Source organism: Rhineura floridana, chromosome 8 (assembly GCF_030035675.1).
Source record: "Rhineura floridana isolate rRhiFlo1 chromosome 8, rRhiFlo1.hap2, whole genome shotgun sequence".
Classification (NCBI taxonomy): Eukaryota; Metazoa; Chordata; class Lepidosauria; order Squamata; family Rhineuridae; genus Rhineura; species Rhineura floridana.
In genome coordinates this window covers 40,630,137-40,648,675 of record NC_084487.1, presented here as the reverse complement: position 1 = coordinate 40,648,675, position 18,539 = coordinate 40,630,137, and the positions used below count along the sequence as shown (strand labels likewise).

The following is an 18,539-nucleotide window of genomic DNA, read 5'->3' as shown; positions in this document are numbered from 1 at the left end:
GGGTGTCCCCATCATTGTGTATTCATTGGCTGCCCCTGTAGGCAGGCAGTAAGTGGGCATCTTGCCAGCAGAGTCTATGATTGGTGGCTGTAGTCCTGTTTCCAATGACTCTGAGGGTATGCCTGTGATTTGTATGCCATTTTGGCATTTTCTGGTTGTGTTTTGTTCCTCTCCCAGCCCAGGCTGAGCACACAATGGCCTGGTTTGCACATAACACTGTCATGGTTAACCATGAGTTATCTCACAAACAAACCATGGCTTGTTTCCCCAAAGTTTGTTTTTTTTCCCGACTACTCTTGCGTTGTGCCTTTGGTGGGCATCTGGCATGGGTTGTTGAACAAACCATGATTAAGGAAGAGTGCTGGGTTCACACATAACATGAAACCATAGTTAAAACAAGCCAAGGTTTGTAAGCCAACAACAAACCATGGCTTCACATCCTGGTCTGTTGGCAGTAAACAAACTATAGTTAAACCACTGGGCACACAACACTAAGCTGTGGTTTAATAAATTATTATTTAGCATTATGTGCGAACCAGGCCATTGGATATGGCAGTTATTCTGTTGATATGTGAATATAGAATTGCTCTGTCCAATATTTATATTGGCATATAGTCTGTATACTAAAATTCAGAGCAAGACTTAACTTTCTTTTCACATTATCCCAATCTCTGTAACCACATATTCCTATCAAAGGTACTTAATATTGAATGGCAGTATTAAATGCAAAGCTCCTAAAGGATTGTTTGTCCTTATATGAATTCAGCCAGTGGCACTAAACAAAAGTTATCCTCAGCGAGTCAGCTGTTCTATATTATAAAACTGCTTAATATTTAAAAATGACATTTGGTGTTTTGCTTCTGCTTTCTGAAACTCCAGTGATGTTGTGAAACATCCAGCATTGCTCAGCAATCCACTGGGTACTGCCCGTAGCGGTAGAGCTCCTGTACTGTCAACAATTGTTTGCCAGGCAGACGTATGTCAGGAACCGATTTCCCCAGCTTGGAGTAGTAGCTCTAAACATTTTTAAAAGAATAAAACCCCCACCTTGCTTGAAATGTAAAATATCCTCATCATACACAAGACAACTCACAAAAAGGAACACTAAGGAGTTGTATAAGTATAGCATGCTTCTCTGTGCATAGTACAGCTCTGCTGACCTCTGGTGGCCTGTTTGTTTTGGACACAAGCTGTTTTAAAAATGGGAAAAGGACAAGGTTCCTGCATAGAAAAGAGTGTGAAATTTGTAAGTACTCCATACTGTGTGGCAATCTTATCCAGATGCATTTCCTCTACAGGGACCTCCCCTGTCCCAAGAGACAGCAACCCAGGGAAGCAAGCAAAACACCCAGATGCTCAAGTATTCACTCCTAGCAGGGTAGATCTTCTCCAGTCCTCCAGTGTTTCAGCTGTTTCCCCAGGGAGAAAAGGCACTTTGCGCAAAACAGCTTGTCTCCAGAAGACACACAGAAACTTGAATACATTGCTACTACTGTGGTTGTATCCAGTGCAAGTCCTACTCAGAATAAGTCCATTGAAGTTATTGGACACAACTGACTTAGTACTGTTAATTTCAATGGGTCTACTCTGAGTAGTTGGATGCAACCCTGTGCCTTGCCTCCTTGGGGAAGGAAACAAAAGGGCTCACACACACACCCATGTGAGCTGAGCTATACCTACAGGTAGCAGGAAGATGTTATTTGTAGTCTCTGCAAGTCTGGCATGAGGGAAAGCATTCCTGTGCCACAGACCAAACTTGATATTGGCCCCCAGCCAAGGACGGGGAAAGCCAGATCTGTGCATGCATCAGTGGGAAGGAGACACACTTGGTGACAAAAACCTGGGCAGGGTCAGCACCTATTAGCTAGGCAGGAGTCCCCCCTGAGATCTGATGTAGGACAGTGGCACTGTCTGACCTGTAGAGCCCTGGATCTCTGTTTCTGCCCACCCTCAACCCCAGGTTTGTAGGACAACTCAGGGTCACATGATGCACTAAAGCTACCATCCCAACCGAAATGGGAACAGAACTCTGGGAATCAGGCTCAGCTCCCATCGGCACTAATGTTTCCCAGGAATGTACTGCTGCTCAGGCATGTTGTGTGGCTGGCTCCGTGTTCACTTGGCATTTAGGTGTTGTTGCCAGCTTGGCCCTTGACTGGGGGTGGGATGAGGAAAGGATGCTGAGGACATGTCTGCCATTTTGTGTTTGAGGTGTGCATTTCCCACAACTCTCCTGGACTAGGCATGTTGTTTCACTGGCGTAGTGGCATATCTTCACTCTCAACATAATCGGTGTATTTATAGGATTGCTCTGCAAGTCACCTAATTCACATGCATCCCTATTTCACCCAAGAGGTGTATCAAGACCCTGATGTAGTGTATTAGCCAAGAACATAAACTGTGAGTCAAGGAATCCTCTGACTTCCATGTGGCCATTTCTCACATCATTTGGGCAATGTGTGAAATTATGAATAACCCTGCTGGACCAGACCAAAGATCCATATAGTCCAGCATCCTGTTCTCACAATGGCTATAATATGGGATGCCCCCAACTATAAATAGCCTCCCCACTTGTGATTTCCCAGTTATAATGGAGAGACCACAGTGTGCGCACAATGCTTTTTTGTGACAGTACTGTCACATTTTTTTGCTGCCCAAGGCAACCATTTTGTGCTCATGGCACTTTTATAAAGATATAAAATATATGATTTTGTTTTACCAAAAAAGCATTGTGGGTGCATATATTACTCTGTACTTCCTAAGGCAGTGCTGCTCTGGCTGGGATAGCACCAAGACACGGGAAATGGAAATGGACTGCCTTCAAGTCGCTTCCGACTCATGGTGACCCTATGAATAGGGTTTTCATGGTAAGTGGTATTCAGAGGGGGTTTACCATTGCCTCCCTCTGCGGCTGACAGGCAGTGACTGGCCAAAGGTCACCAAGTGAGTTTCATAGCTGTGTGGGGATTCGAACCCTGGTCTTCCAGGTCGTAGTCCAACACTCTATGCTATTTGCTCCTTCTATGTGATTTCCCATTTGTATTACTGGAGCAGGGTGGAAAGGAGCCACATGCAAGAACCACTCAAGGCTTCTTCTCATATTAGCATAGCATTATGGGAGCTACTTCTGTAGGGAGAGGGATTCCAATGACCAAAGGCAAGATTTTTGCATCTCTCCCTTCACCTCAAGACTTGTGGGAACAGCCTTGTTGTTTTTTTACACATACTAGTTCATTTAAGTATATTTAAGGCAAGCAATGAAGCATACTAAACAAAAATATAGCTGGAGGAAAAAATCCAGCATACAAATTCCTTGGGCTCAGCTAATTTCAAAGTGAAGAAGGACATTCCTATGTTTCAAGCCTTGCAACTCATGCTATATTAGACTCCATCTGGGGCAGGTGGAAAAGGAGGCAGGACAGAAATCCTACATTCTCTAGACCTAGAATTTTGCAGAGTACTTTGAGTGATTTATGCACAGCTTATTATGCTTTACAACTTATTCTGAATGTTTGGGCTTATCCAAACGGAGCGGGATAATCCACGGTTTCCATATTCGGTTTGTCATCTGATAGTCCTCACTTTGCCTTTTAGTTCGCTCTTTCCCAATTAAAAAAAACACTTTTTTGCACCCGCACCCGCAGCCGTAAGACCCCTACATTCTTTTCGCTTTTTCCAAGCTCCGCCTCTAAAACCTCCCCCTATCAACCAATTGTTCACCAAAAAAATTACGTACGCTCCTCTCCCCCTTTGCAACAGCACAATATGGCTGTAAAGGAGTTCTCGCCTGGAAGGAAAGGCTGCTGGTCGGTTTCACGCCTGCCTTCCCACAGAGAATGAAATTGACACCCTTTTCTTGTTTGCATTTGCGATATTACACTTAAATGAATGTATGCTTTTCTGCCTTTATTGATATTTAAGGAGATACACATGCTGGCAATGCACTTATTTCTCCAAAAAAGCAAGAAACATGTCCCCCCCTCCTTCTCCCTTTCCTTCCCACAGGAGAATGAAATTGACAAACCTTTCCAGAGCAAGCTTGAAACCGACCAGAAGCTCTTTTCTTGTTTGCATTTGCCATATTACATGTATGCTTTTCTGATTTGAAGCAAAACCCCCAGCAAGTAGAATGAAATTGACAAGGCTTTCGGAGGCAGGCTGAAACCGACCACCCACCTTTTCTCGCTTGCTGTGCATTGCAGATCTCACCCAGAGCGGCCACCCAGTTTGCAGGCTGGCAAAAAATAAAATGCATCTGTGCAGTAGTTGCAGACACCCCTCCCCCAACACCCCACCATTGCGATGATTGGTTCAGTTTTCCCGGGCTTATTCTTGCAGATGCGCAAAAGTGCAGATACGTGATTGGCTGGAATGAGAAGGGGCAAGGGGAAACGTCCAAGAACCACCCATCAGCTGTAAAGTCCGCGGTATTGCATCCTAACTCCTGAAGGCATAGCGGATGATTCCCGATTTTAAACAGCTGGTATTGCAAGGAGCGGATTTAACCCGTGAAAATGCATAACAGCGCGAGACGTCATTTGGTCAACTGAAAAATAATGAACACACATAGTGGCCGTGTCACACATTTTGCAGTCATCTGGATGAGCCTTTTATCTCCTATTTCCTTGCTACGCAGCTCAGATTTGGTAGGTCTAGCATTAAATAGAGATGGTATCTGATCTCAGCAAGAGCAGTCATGTTCCTTCCCTCCCTCCTTCCCACTGCCACCACCCCAGACAGACCTCAGTCCAGGAGGTATCCCCTTGGCTGTAGCTCTCTCCGCAGAGCCACCATCTCCTGCTCAGCAGATTGGCTTTTTTCCTGGAGCCAGTGTGGTATAGTGGTTAAGGTGTTGGACTACGACCTGGGAGACCAGGGTTCGAATCCCCACATAGCCATGAAGCTCATTGGGTGACCTTGGGCCAGTCACTGCCTCTTAGCCTGATGAAAACCCTACTCACAGGGTCGGAATCAACTTGAAGGCAGTACATTTACATTTTTTACTCTCCCTCACCTGGCAAGAGGGCATTTTATCCCAGTATGCAAGGCCCAAACATCACTGAAAGTACACAACCTCTAGTGAAGTCAAATATTTTCTTTAATACAGAATATAAAAGGCAAGTCTCCCAGTTACATGGAATAGTTCAGCATTTCACCCCAACAAGTTCCTCGCCAACTTACAGTAAATGCTGTTTCCTCAAAGTGTTCTCTGCTAATGCATAAAAAGAGTCCAGCCCCCATGACAAAGAGGGTGAGGTTGTGGGGAGGAGCTCTAGGGGAAGATCATAGTGGGGAAAGAGATATCTTGAAAAATGGGGTCATATGAATTTATTTTGGAAGTGAGGCTGCCTCCTGGATGTTTCAGCTTTGGAGATAGGAAGAAGCAATTTTGGAAGAATTTGGTGTAGCTAATAATTCATATACCCCCTTCCCTGTGTCCTTCATGAGACTGGTACTTGGGCTGACTACAGTGAACTCGAGTGTTCTCAGAGCAGTCCTTTACACTACAGGGAGGGTTGTAAGAGAGGCCTGCTGGTGTTATTACCCTTCTCCCCACAGCGCTCTCGTCATTACAAATTGTGTCCTTAATTCATGTTCGACCAAGGAAGGGTGACGTATGGGAAAGATGTAGATGAGATGAGAGGGGAGCTGCCTAGTTTTACAACTCAATGCAGGTGCCTGCAGGACTGATAAGAAAATAGAAATCCCACTACCGATTTTCAGCATGTCCTTTTACAGTCTCTTCATTGGGGAAAAAACAGTGAAACAGTGGAGAATGCATTTTGGTTTGCCCAGCCCACAAAGGAGAAAACTCAAGCCTGTCAACCTATATGGTGACACATTTGGCAGCTCTGTGAAACACTTCCTGCCTCTTGCTTCTCTCTTGTGACCTCAAATGCAGCAAATGATTAACCTAACCTCAAAGCAGCCTAGAAAAGGAGGCAGGAAGGGAGGAAAGAGGAGAGAGGGTCTCTTCCCCTACCCACTCCCCCTTTGCTTCCCTCCTCTCCCACCCCAAGAAAGAGGAGCGCAGTGCAGCACACAGGTCCTCTTGCAACCGCAGCACACCAGTCCACTAGTAGGGCTCATAAAGCAAACATCCCATCCTCTTCTTTTTCCTTTTTCTGGTGGGGGCCAGCACTGCTGGTGGTGGTGGAAGGAGCCCCAGTTGTGGGACTGGGAAGTGTAGGCAGCTGTTCCGCCACTTTTGCTCGCTCTTCCAGGAACTTGTCAAATTCTGGCAAGGAAGAACAAAGGGAGAACAAGGAATCAAACCAGAGATGGAAAGTCTAGAGGGTTGCTTCTTAATGCAATAGTTTTCATAGATGAGGCACTTTTGTCATTCCAGATAGTCTGGAGATTTATAGCTCACATTCACTGTTGGCGGGTATGTGTGTGTGACAATGGTAAACACAACTCCTTCATATAGGATATTTTTACATGATTAGACATGGGAGCAACACATACCAACAGATCTGTGAATGGACAGCAATATTATGGATTTTCAAAATCACAAGTAGGTTGAGAAGCCATTTGCACAGATTGCTCATTCATATAGGATGTTTTTGTAAGTTTGTAGACATGGGAGCAATAGGTGGGGAGTATTCCATGCATGCAAGACTTAGTGGGAGAAGCAGCCCTTAAGGGCAGGATGGTGGTGGCGGGGAGAGCAGGGTTGGTAGAACTTGCCTTCACTGGTGACGCCCTTTGGATCTACCGTCTCATGTCCCTGAGAAGAGAGAACAAAAAGGCAGTGTGGAAATTGTGGCAGATCAAATGAAAGCTTGTGGGACAAAAACGTCAATTCTTACTCGGAAAAGATCTTGCTGCCCTCGGCTCCTACTGGGAGGAAGGGTGGGATATAAATCTAATAAATAAATAAATATCTGATGGGTGTTTACCTGCCTTCATTTGCATCTCCCATAGGAGTACAAGCAGATAGCATTTTAAGGAGGAAACAGGTTGGGATACGGATACCAAAACCCTAGTCCCCAAAACTACAATTTTAGCCACCAATGGTACCCCCCCAAAGGATGAAATACAGAGAGATTCCCTCTACACCAACATCAGAAGAGACAGACTCAAAGGCAGTGATGCAAGAGAAAATAAGCAGACCCAGTGGCTGACATTTTAGTCAATAAATGAGGACACTGATTCATACAGCAGGATTTCCTGTGGCAGGCAGTTTGAGTATGTTTTGTCTGCATTTTGTCCATGGCAAACTACTCAGACAAATGGCTTACAAATTTTCTTCTCCATGGGCCACTTGAAAATTGCTAAGGGTCTTAGTTGACAACTTAATTATTTTTCTGCCTGCTGTAGTAATTGTAATGCACTGTGGTAGATCCTGTAGGATTTTAAAAATTGATTTTTTCACAGACACTACCTGGACCACATGAATGACACTTGCAGACTACTGGTGCACAGAACACTGTTTGGGAACCCCTGGCTTAGACTATTTTTGGGGTTTGGGATGATGTAATCCTGGGATGGGGAGGGAATGAAACTACCTATCACAGATAATGTGGCCATGCAAACTAGCCCTTAGTTCAATATACTACAAGCATCAGATGTTTATAGTACCTTGCAAAGTAGTGAGAATGGGGAGGAGTACCACTGGGTATTAGGAACATAGGAAACTGTGTAATACCAAGTCAGCCCATTGATCCATGTACAGTCTACACCAGAGGCAGCCAACATGGTTCTCCCCCAGATGTTGTTGGACTCCAACTCTCATCAGCTAGCTTGACCAATGAATAGGGATGATTAGATGTTGTAGTCCTACAACATCTAGAGGGCACCATGTTGGCTACTCCTGCTATAGGTTTTCAGACAGGAGCCTTTTCTAGCCCTACATGGAAATGCCATTGATGTGAACCTGGGACTTTTTACATGTGCTCTACCACTGAGCTAGGACCTCGACCCCAACCCCAGAGATAAAATCCTGAAAGGCTGATGTGACACTACAGCTAGCTCTGCTGAGGATCTATTACAGATCATTTAAAATAGAAAACTGCCTCATGCCAAGTCAGACCACTGGTCCATCTAGCTCAGTATTGTCTACAGTGATTGTCAGCAAGTCTTCCAGGTTTCAGAGCAGGGACTTTTCTAGCCGTATGCCAGAGACTGAACCTGGGACCTTTTGTATGCAAAGCATTTGTTCTGCCAGTTAGCTTCGGCCCTTCCCCAAGGAATCCAATAACAATATTCATAGTCAACCCTTACTAATAAGCAAGTGCTTCAGCTCTGTTACTTACTACAGCAGAGAGCCACTGCTCAATATCCTCCATGATGGCGGCCTGGGGGACAGGAATCTGGCAAGAAAAAAGAAAGTAACAAAGCAAAGGAAGACAGGGAAGAACATGAATTAAACCAATTCTTGCAGAAATGCTCACTTTATCCCATATAATCCCTTTAAATGAGAGCTGCTTCCAAAGCTGTCTTTTACTCAACACTGTTTTTAGGACCCATTATCTAATGGGACCCGTTTCTTACCTAATGCCAAGATCACTTGAGAATGGTTAGATAATTGTCAGTTTTGCTTCTCAGATGGTCTGGGCCCACATTCTGAACTTGAATGACACTGACATGCATCTACATTTTTCTATAGTCATGAACAGGAGGTCGGTATCAATTAATTAGTAGTTTTAGAAATGACCCCCAAAGATGGGCAAGTTGTTGAGCCTCAAGTTCTGTATTGGATACATAGCATTAATTGGGAAACCCCAGCTGACTTTTAGTTTTAATTAACACAACATGGGGGAAAAGTTCTTATTTAGATTTTTAGCATTCAGCATTGTGAGGGGAGGAGGATTTTTATGCAGGATTAGATTTTGGGGAACTGTGACAAGCTGCCTGTCACAAGCTGCCATGTATTGTAGTGAATCTCAAGTATCACAGAGCAAGCTCTGTCAAATCATGATCCTGATGTAAAAATCATGACATTTCAAAAATATCAGTATTGCAGTCTTCTGCATTCCTGGTCAATTCAAGCTTTCCTCCATAATCAAGGAGGATTAGAAACATCTGATTTTATTACGTGAAAGCAGTGAATTTGCACATACTGAACCACATTCCAATGACACAGAAAAGTGGACTTACATTTTGCTACCACTTCCTGATGTCAATGCCATTCTACACTCTCTCGACAGCCACTCAAACAGGCACAGAATTATGGGTCAACTGGCATTTGGGCCTGCCAGATCTGCTAGGTATTCTTCATTCATTTTCTTCATGTTCTTAAATAGCAGAGATTTGGCAGGCATCCTCGCTTTTGACTTTCAGGCATCTCTCCAAAACCTTTTTGTACCGACAGGCCTATGCAGCTGTTTAAGATGTTTTTTGAGCAGCCAGTCATTTTAATTATCGTTTTGTATTGTCTTAAACATGTTTTTATCTTGCTGTACAGCACCCTGATGTTTTGTGAGAGGGCGGTATATAAATAAAACAGGGGTCACCAATCTTTTTGGACTGGCAGGCATATTTCAAATTTTGAGAAAGTGTCGTAGGCACCAGTCACAAAACGGCTGCCATGGGGGCATGACATACCATGGCTGCCATGGGGTGTGTGGCATAACAAAATGAGAGAGGGTACAGTTATTGCTTTCTCTGCCTGCCCCTCAGACAGCCTTACGCTTGCTGTGGGAAGTCACCTATGTCCTGCTAGTCCCGATTGTGGAGATCACACAATACTGATCCCCCCAACCCACAAAAAATGATGGGGTTACTATCTAATAACAGGCAGCATTCCCCAGTACCAGGAAAAATATGTAAGGTTGCCATTCCAACCTCATTTTGTTGCACACACAGCACACACATTCAGAACACAGCCACACATGCATTTCTCTCTCTCATATACCCTTCACATATACACAGGCCACACATATATCTATCCTTCTTTGCCCAAGCCTCTCTCTCAATCACATACGCGTAGAAAGCATACATGAACACCTTACACCCACATTCAGAGAAGCCCTTCCATAGCGTTTGACCTACAATTTTTTTTTTTTAAAAAGCACCAAATTAAAGAAAACCCACAAGGGCCACTAACCTGGCACCCACAGGCACCAGGTGTGCTATCACTGTCTTAAAGGGTAAGTTTCATTTTATTAGCTTCACTAAATTTCATTTTAAAGGCAGTGTTATCTAGACCTTCCCTTTCACATTGTCACTTAAGAAAATTGGAATGTTTACATCTCAGTTGGAAAAAATCTTGGGTCTGGTGGCAAGCCCAGGATTGCTCCACCTGACATCTTTGAAGTCTTGACTGTCTTTAGTGGATGTATGCATCTGGGGTTGCCTTGCTGCATGGCTGAATCTTGGGCATTTGAATGTGTTTGCCCATCTCCAGCATGCCACCTTCAAGATGCTTAAGATAGCTTCATGGAAGATAGTCTATGTTCAAGACAAACATCAGCTTAATGACCTTCACCGTTACGCTCTGCTTGTGAATTGCCAGCAGTAACTGACTGGCTACTATTGGAAGCAGAACGCTGGATTATCACCTTATGGAACTTGGTTGGATCCAGGAAGGCATTTCTTACATTCTTAAAAATCATGGCAACATAAGGCCATACATAAACATCCTGATATTTTAGGTGAATGGCTGAACCATTGCTACTGAGGCATGAAAAGAAGAAAATCACACTTCCTATACTGATTCTTTCCAAAATTGGTCACTGTGCTAAGCCAAGTTAAGGGAAACTGCTTAAAGGTGCAAAAAGTGATCTTCATAAGAATTTTCAAAAGTGTGGTCTTTCCCTTTTACCGCAGAATTGGTCAAAGAAAAAAATCTTTTTTTAAAAAAGCAGCAATCAAGAACTCACCCCAATTTACAGACTCTTAAGTGCAATGAGCAATTACCCCCTCCCCCCCAAAAAACCCCAAAGAGGAGAACTAAGCAATTTTACTAGTGAAAGTAAAAGCAAGCAGGAAAAAATGTTTCCAAATCAATGAAAAATGCGGAGTAAAACCAAGCCAGCAGAATCCATCTTACCCAAGAAAGAAAAGATTCCTTTAAAGCCAGTACCCAGTGCCTGAGCTATTCTTGCCTCTCTTTCCTCCGCCAAAGTAAAGCTCTTCTACCCTGCTTCCATCAAACTGGGGCTGTGAATACATGGCAGTTTAAAGTGGATCTGATGCATCCCGTGTGTGTGTGCTTTCTGCGTTGTCCCCACGACATTGTTCTCATCCAAGTGGCAGCCTTCACTGTCTCCCCATTTAATTCGGATTTTCCCAATCCGCACATAATGCGGTAATGAAAGAAACTCTAACCTAAAATTGCATGATATCTGACTCTGGATGTTCTGAAATGCATTATATGGGTGTTTTTTTAAAAATGTGTGTGGGTGCCATCCTTTGCCATACCCCCTACTTCCATTGGCAAAGTGCTTCTCAATGGGATCCTGATCAGCCTGGCACAACACATGCACACTTTTTTTGAAATCCTGGTTTTGTGGAAGTCTTGTATCTCAAGATTTGTTTACACTCATGGGTGAACAAACAGCTTCATGCATGTCCACAAAGGACCTCTGGTTTCTGGAACTCAGGGAGGGCGAGGAAGTACTGAGGGGACAGGGTCAACACCACACAGTGTGAACACATCCCATCAAGCACTGCCCACTAGTGTGGCCAAGAAACAATGAGATGCCATTCAAATGGAAGTGATCATGTGTCGACAAACATGCACAAAAGCACACATGGAAAAATCAGATCTGTGCAACCCATGTGTGCATTAACACTCTGGTGTGTACACAGTCTGGTTATGAAAACTGGGACTGTAGTGGAGTTTGGGATGGAGACAGAAAGTTTAAGAAACTGCAACCAAGATCTCCTTTATCCCCAGAAGAGCTTTCTGGAACAGAGGGAAGAGAGGCTTACAGAAGCCAGTTGGTACAGTATGTGAGGACACCTCTGACAAACCAACTCAATTGGGGGCGATTCTAATCCTGTAGCAATTTTCCCTGACTGGTTCAACTGTGTGAATTGAAGTTGAACCTATGAAATCAAAATGACAGGCAGCCTGATGCTGATCAAGTTGCTACAGTATGTTTCCCTTGAGCTGGTATTTATTGGTGGCAGAATCCTGCAAGGGAACATCTTACTGGATGAGGATACGGACTGTGTTCCATTCATGAGTGCAAATCCCTTTCTATGATACAGAAACATAAGAGCTGGCTAGTAGTTCCAACCCATCCTCATCTCACTGGTGATCTTTCCTAGTGGGAGAAACATGTCTAGTCTCCAGTGCAGTTGGAAAACCAGCAAAGGATCATAGGTGTTTTTTGTATAATTGAGGTATTGATTCCTGGATGGTGGTGCAGCACTGTTACTGGCTGAAGCAGCATGGGCATGTGCTAATGGGTTGAGACCAGTTTTTATCATGCTAAGGCAGGCATGGGGATTCTCTAGCCTGGCAGGCTGCTCTTTCCTCCCAATACTGTCTCTAAGGTGTGCCCCTCTCCCCATCCTGCATCAAACTGGCTTCATGGCACTGAGAAATGAGCCCTTTCCTCAAGTGCACAGTGAGGAAGGCAAGGTAGAGATGTGTGTATGAGAGAAAGAACATGATGTATGTGTGTGAATTGAGTATACGTGTGTTTTAGCTTCATTCACTCTGGGTGTTAGCCGTGCCCACTTTGGGCTGCAGACCATTCTCCTCCAAGGGAATTTGGCCCAGAGGGGGAATGTTCCACACTCCTGCACTACTTTCATTATGCCAGCACTTCCCCAAGGCCATGGAGCCATGGATTTTATTCCTTGACTTCCAGCCCAGCCACGTTACTTTGCCTGCTGTCTGTCCCCACACATTGTTCCACCAACACCCCACCATTACTCAGCAGTCTCTACTTTGCTCTTCCTTGGCAGTGACATTCTCACCATTCCTTGGCGCATCATCCAGTTTGTGATCGGGGCTCCATCAGTGGAAGCACCTGTCTCCAGCTAGTTGAGAAAGAGTTTGCTTTGAATGGAGCTATAAAAGGTAGGAAATGTGGGGCAGGGTGGGGAGAAATGCAGGTACCTTCCAGGATGCAGTGGTCATGCGCTCAGAAAGGAAAGCAGTTCCTTCTTCTACAAATTAAAGAGAGTTGGAAAATTCCCTTTCTTCCTGTCATTTTTTAGACATTCAAACACAGAGTGAGAATCCCAATCTGAGCGTATGGCCTATGACCACTAAATATAGGGTTACATTGCCTTTGAGGACAGAAAGGCATGTAACACAGAAACAGTTTCTTTTCCTGTGGATGGGAAGGTCTGAGTTGCAGAAGGATGGCCTGCTAACCTTCCAACCCAGACTTTGAAAGGAAGCATGGTTCTGAAGTGTGCGTAATCACAAAGTCAGTCCAACCTCAAGAAGATGATATACTTTACAATGAAAGAACAGCCTTTCATCTTGATTGTATTGGCCTAGGGGGTAATCGGGCCCTTGAGACTCTCCCAGGCCATGGCCCTCCTAGACCACATCCCTTGCCAGTCTGCTCCACGCCCTCCTCAAGTGGTTTTGCCTGGTTGGAACATTTTCTTGAATTCTGACAATGCCTGTTCCCTGGATGGAGATTGGAGAGCTGTGTGCGAGGGTAAAAACCTCTGACTTCTGCATCGCTGGAATATAGCCCAGCGTACAAGGGTACGAGTCAAATCCTTTGCTCTGCCCACTTTTGCCTCTGGCCCCAACCATCACAACAAAATTATTTTGACATTTTACTATAGTTTTGTGGGGCTTTTTAAACTATTATTTACCCGCAGGTTTTTAAGGCTTTACATCTTGCATTTTGATCGTTGCTGCTTGGATTATTTATTTATTTTATTTATTATTTGATTTATATCCCGCCCCTCCTCCCAGCAGGAGGCCAGGGCAGCAAACAGAAACGCTAAAAACACTTTAAAACATCATAAAAACAGACCTTAAAATACAATAAAACAAAACAACGTTAAAAACATAAAAAAAGCTTTAAAAATACGTTTAAAAAAAGAGTTAAACATATTAAAAAAAACCTATTAACAAGCAATTCTAACACAGACACAGACTGGGATAGGTCTCAACTTAAAAGCCTTGTTGAAAGAGGAAGGTCTTCAAAAGGCGCCGAAAAGATAACAGAGGTGGCGCTTGCCTAATATCCAAGGGGAGGGAATTCCATAGGGTAGGTGCCGCCATAATAAAGGTCCATTTCCTATATTGTACAGAACAAACCTCCTGATAAGATGGTATCTGCAGAAGGCCCTCACCTGCAGAGTGCAGTGATCGACTGGGTATGTAAGGGATAAGACGGTCTTTCAGGTATCCTGGATTATTCTTGTTACTGATAATGTGAATTAAAATTCTGAACTGTTCCCGAGATGCACCATTACTGTTATTGAAATGTTTTAGACTCTTCATCTTATTGTCTTGATAATTGGCTTAAGACGTTATTATTTCTCTGTTTGTATTGAATTCTTTATAAAATGTTTGACAGAGAGAGAGAGGGTCATCTGTTATATATGTGCTCATAGAACATCTTTACAGTTAGGAACTCACCGCTCCTGTATTCTGCTGCCTGGCATCCAAGGCTCCAGCTAGTCCTCTCGTGGCCAGAGGGTCTTCATACTTTACACTTTAAAAAAAAGACCAAAAAACAAACAAACACAGGTTAAAGATGGCACATCTAAGCAGAGACAGGATTGAAGATTATGGCATATGGCATCCTGTTTGAAACCATAGATACAAACATTCATGTTTGGGGGTCATGCTATTCCTACATACATACCTTTGTTATTTATCATGCTTTGTTATACGGAATGTCTGAAATTTGGTGAATGCCAACACACATATAGGTGTGGGCACATTAGTCACTTCAGAAGCAGTGAATGGTTTTTCTGGCTATGTTTTGAAGTGACTCTGCCCTCAGCTGGACACACCTCCCTTCCCTACTGCTGACTTTCAGAACCGCCCACAGCAAAATGTTCACTGTTTCTCTCTAAGTCTCCAGCAAAGCATTTCCATAGGTCACACCTAGAGGGGCAATGGGTTGATCTATCATTCAGTTGTGAAATCTGTCTGAAGCTGAATTTAAAAAATGCACTTGAGCTGATCAGGTTTTAGAATAAAAGGGAGCAGAGTTTGACTAGCATCACATGCCCGTTTTTAGAAAACAGAGGTAGAGACACACTGGAACTAGCACAACAGCAAGTGTCTCTCTGTCCATACTCATGTTGACAATAGAATCAAGCTGAAAAGTTGTTGGGTTTTTTTGTGCAAAAATGTTAATATCAAAAGGACACTCACCCATCCATTCAGTATTTTTTCAAGCTTGATGCAAAAGTGGTAGCACAATCCCTAACTGACTATGATAGGTTGTGGGATCATTATAGGAAGTATTGACTTCTCTCTTAGTGACATAAGCACAAAGCCAAATCTGATTGGCCATGCAGCACCATGATATCATCAGGTCCAATATGTGATGCTGATTGGGTGGGATCACTTCAGGATCACATGAACAGAGAAACAAAGAGCACTAGAGCAGTAACAGAGGAGCAATTGTGAACAGTTTATTTATTTATTACACTTATAACCCATCCTTCCTCCCAGAAGGAGCCCAGGGTTCAGGTAGCCATGAAAAGAGTTAGTATTAAAACATTTTCTGGTGGGGAATTAGATCCACATATTGCTAATTTTGAGATTATATTGAAACAGAACACCTGTCCTTAACAATCCCAAACAAATTTGCTGATTATCTATTTTGCTGCCGTGAGTATTCAAATGGCCTCTGGCAAGTGTGACAACTAGGCTTCAGCTGAACCTTGGAACTGGGGAATGAATGATTGCCATACTATCCCCACCTCCAGTTTGGAGGAAGCCTGAGCTTTGGTTCAGCTGTTTCCAGGACTTTTAGAGCATTCTGCAACCAGAGAACCAAAACAAATTTCCCCTCCTCTTTTACTCCCCACAACAACTTTGTGAGGTAGATTAGGGTGAGAGGCAGTGATTGGCCCAAGGTCACCCAGTGAGCTTCGTGGCTGAGTGGGCATTCGAACCCTGGTCTCCCAGTTCATAGTCCAACACTCTAACTACTGCAACACACATGGGAACATTCAGCAAATATGGAACATTCATTGAAGCCCACTGTTCCTTAGGAAATCCCTTTTTCAATGTAAAAAAAGGCCACCCGCTGAAGATCTGCAGAAATCTGCTCCAGATTCCATCTCTGTAAGATTTCCTGGCTGTGGTGCTGCATTTTTGGAATTCCTTCCTAGGGAAATGGAAATGGGACTGCCTTCAAGTCGATCCCGACTTATGGCTACCCTATGAATAGGGTTTTCACGGTAAGCGGTATTCACAGGGGGTTTACCATTGCCTCCGAGGCTAGTCCTCCCCAGCTGGCTAGGGCCTGCTCAGCTTGCCACAGCTACACAAGCCAGCCCCTTCCTTATCCACAACTACCAGCTGGGGGGCAACTGGGCTCCTTAGGACTATGCAGCTAGCCCACGGCTACACAGGTGGCAGGGCACGTAACCCCTGAAACACTCACTGTGGGGGTGATCTTTAGCTGGCCTTTGACACCCAGGAGACACGAGTGGGGATTTGAACTCACAAACTATGGACTCCCAAGCCAGGCTCTCCTCCCCACTGTGCTATCAGGGAGACCTACCTAAATCCATTTCTTTTAGGTAGCAGGTGCAAATGTTTTGCCAAGATTTTATAACCATCAAGACAGGCTATAGCTATAATTTTACTGATATGATTGGTATGCATTATTTGTCAATTGTATTTAGTTGGATGGGTGTTTGATCTTTTTAAATTCTAGCTGTTTGGAACTGTTGTAAATCACCTTGCATGCTCCTGCACAGAAAAATGAGCAATACATTTTTATAAATAAATAAGCAAATCTCTGTAAGATAGGCAAGTATGAGAACCACTGACTTGCCCAGAAGCATGCCCTATGAGCATTATGCAAAGGATTTAAGCATGGATCTCCTATATCTATGCTCAAGACATTTCCCACTATACTACCTTGGTTCACACATGTGTACAGTACATGCCTAGTTAGAGAGCCCATCACAAAAGGGACAAGTCCTAAAGTTGCACCAATTTTCCATGAAATTTCAAGGGAGTTCACTGTGAATTTTGCCAACATGGTCTAGCACAGTGAATGTCAGCATTAGATGTGGTCTCAAAGAGAAGCTCAGGCAGGTCCGAAGTGGCTTTCGTCAAGTCATTTCTCTCCATCCCACCTGCAGCATAAAAAGGGTCTGCCCTCAAAGGTTTACTGAAAGATAAAACTATATAAGGAAATGTGTCTGTCTATCATGCACCTTAGAGATAAACTATAAATAAAAGATCACCCCATATATACATGATAGTCAGCCCTTCATTGCTAATATACAACTCAAATACAGGGTCGCGTGTACCGTAAGTTAAAAAAAAGAATTGTGTCCATATAAATTCTGCACCAAGATGATTTCTACAGCCCCTATTGTGCAAATGATTTACTCTGGTGTTACTAATTATGGGGAGAGTTAAGTAATGGTGGAGGACACTCAAGCCCTAAACCTAACCACTGGAAATCTTATTTACACCCCTCTCTGCCCTCTGAGATTTCTTTAGGCATTGCCCCCATGCTTTCAAGCACAGATATTTAGGCACATGGACTACAAATTTGGGGTTTTTTTATACAAAAAAGGAAAAAAAGGGAAAACTGGAATTGTCAGAAAACTGAATCCTGTATAGAATGTCACATTCTGCACTTTTTCTATGCTGTTGCAGAATTGTTGCATACACTTAACCCTGAATAGGCTTCTGTTCAACCTAAGCATATGACCCTAATACACATTCTATATCCTCTCACACTTCTATTTTGATTCAGGAGATACAGTGGATAGACTTATTATGGATTGCAGGTGGGCTTGGACAGATTAAATTGTTCCTAATTAATCAGTGCATGGACAGCTACAGCAATACCTCTGCATTCACACAGCATCTTGCAGAAACTGTCTCACATGATTGCCCCATTTCCTGAAACAGTATGCTCAGTTCCAAGACCACCAGGCCCACCCCTTGCCATCACCCTCCAATCTATGCAGATTCTTTCTTACACAGGAAGGCCAAAGTTTCCTTGGATGCCGATGTCCCAGTAGTGAGCTCCCCCAAACCATGTCTCTGCTTTTTCCATGGTCACTGGGAACCATTCCCTCTTGCGACCAAGGGATTGGGCCACTTTTGCTCAAACTTTTCAAAAAAGAGTTCGTCAGTGAAGGGCCCGCTGTGCACGATGGCATCCAGGATGAAGTAGAGTGTCACCACCATGCCGCTGGCGAAGAAGAAGGGCAAGAAGGGCTTGAGGTGTTGCCAGAAATTCTGCAGACAGATGTTCATGGGGCTCTGAGAAGAAGGCACACAAGCTAGCTATTGTGGTTGCCCACAAAACGGATCTTGCTCTGGAAGCAAAGCCACAAGAGTGGGGGCAGAGGTACAGAAGAGTGTGGGGAGCTGTAGAACAGCCAATCCTGAGATGGTTTGCTGGCAAGAAAGGTGGAAGTGGGGAGCACTAGTCCAAGTTGGAGGA

The 18,539-nt window shown here is 43.9% G+C and overlaps 1 protein-coding gene across 7 annotated transcripts in view; it reads right to left on the bottom strand.

Annotated features, from left to right (window-relative positions):
• Positions 1–5,080: 5,080 nt before the first annotated feature.
• The window catches only part of TOM1 (target of myb1 membrane trafficking protein), a 34,994-nt gene continuing 21,535 nt past the window's right edge, over positions 5,081–18,539 (bottom strand). For 6 of the 7 annotated variants that reach the window (XM_061638982.1, XM_061638987.1, XM_061638985.1 and 3 more), the window contains 5 exons: positions 14,516–14,591; positions 12,880–12,942; positions 8,259–8,315; positions 6,691–6,730; positions 5,081–6,238 (listed from right to left, as the gene is read on the bottom strand). In XM_061638982.1, coding sequence (XP_061494966.1) covers positions 6,087–6,238; positions 6,691–6,730; positions 8,259–8,315; positions 12,880–12,942; positions 14,516–14,591 — 388 coding nt within the window. In that variant the 3' untranslated portion in view covers positions 5,081–6,086. The remainder of the gene's footprint in view (positions 6,239–6,690; positions 6,731–8,258; positions 8,316–12,879; positions 12,943–14,515; positions 14,592–18,539) is intronic. The other variant, XM_061638983.1, reaches the window with a different exon arrangement.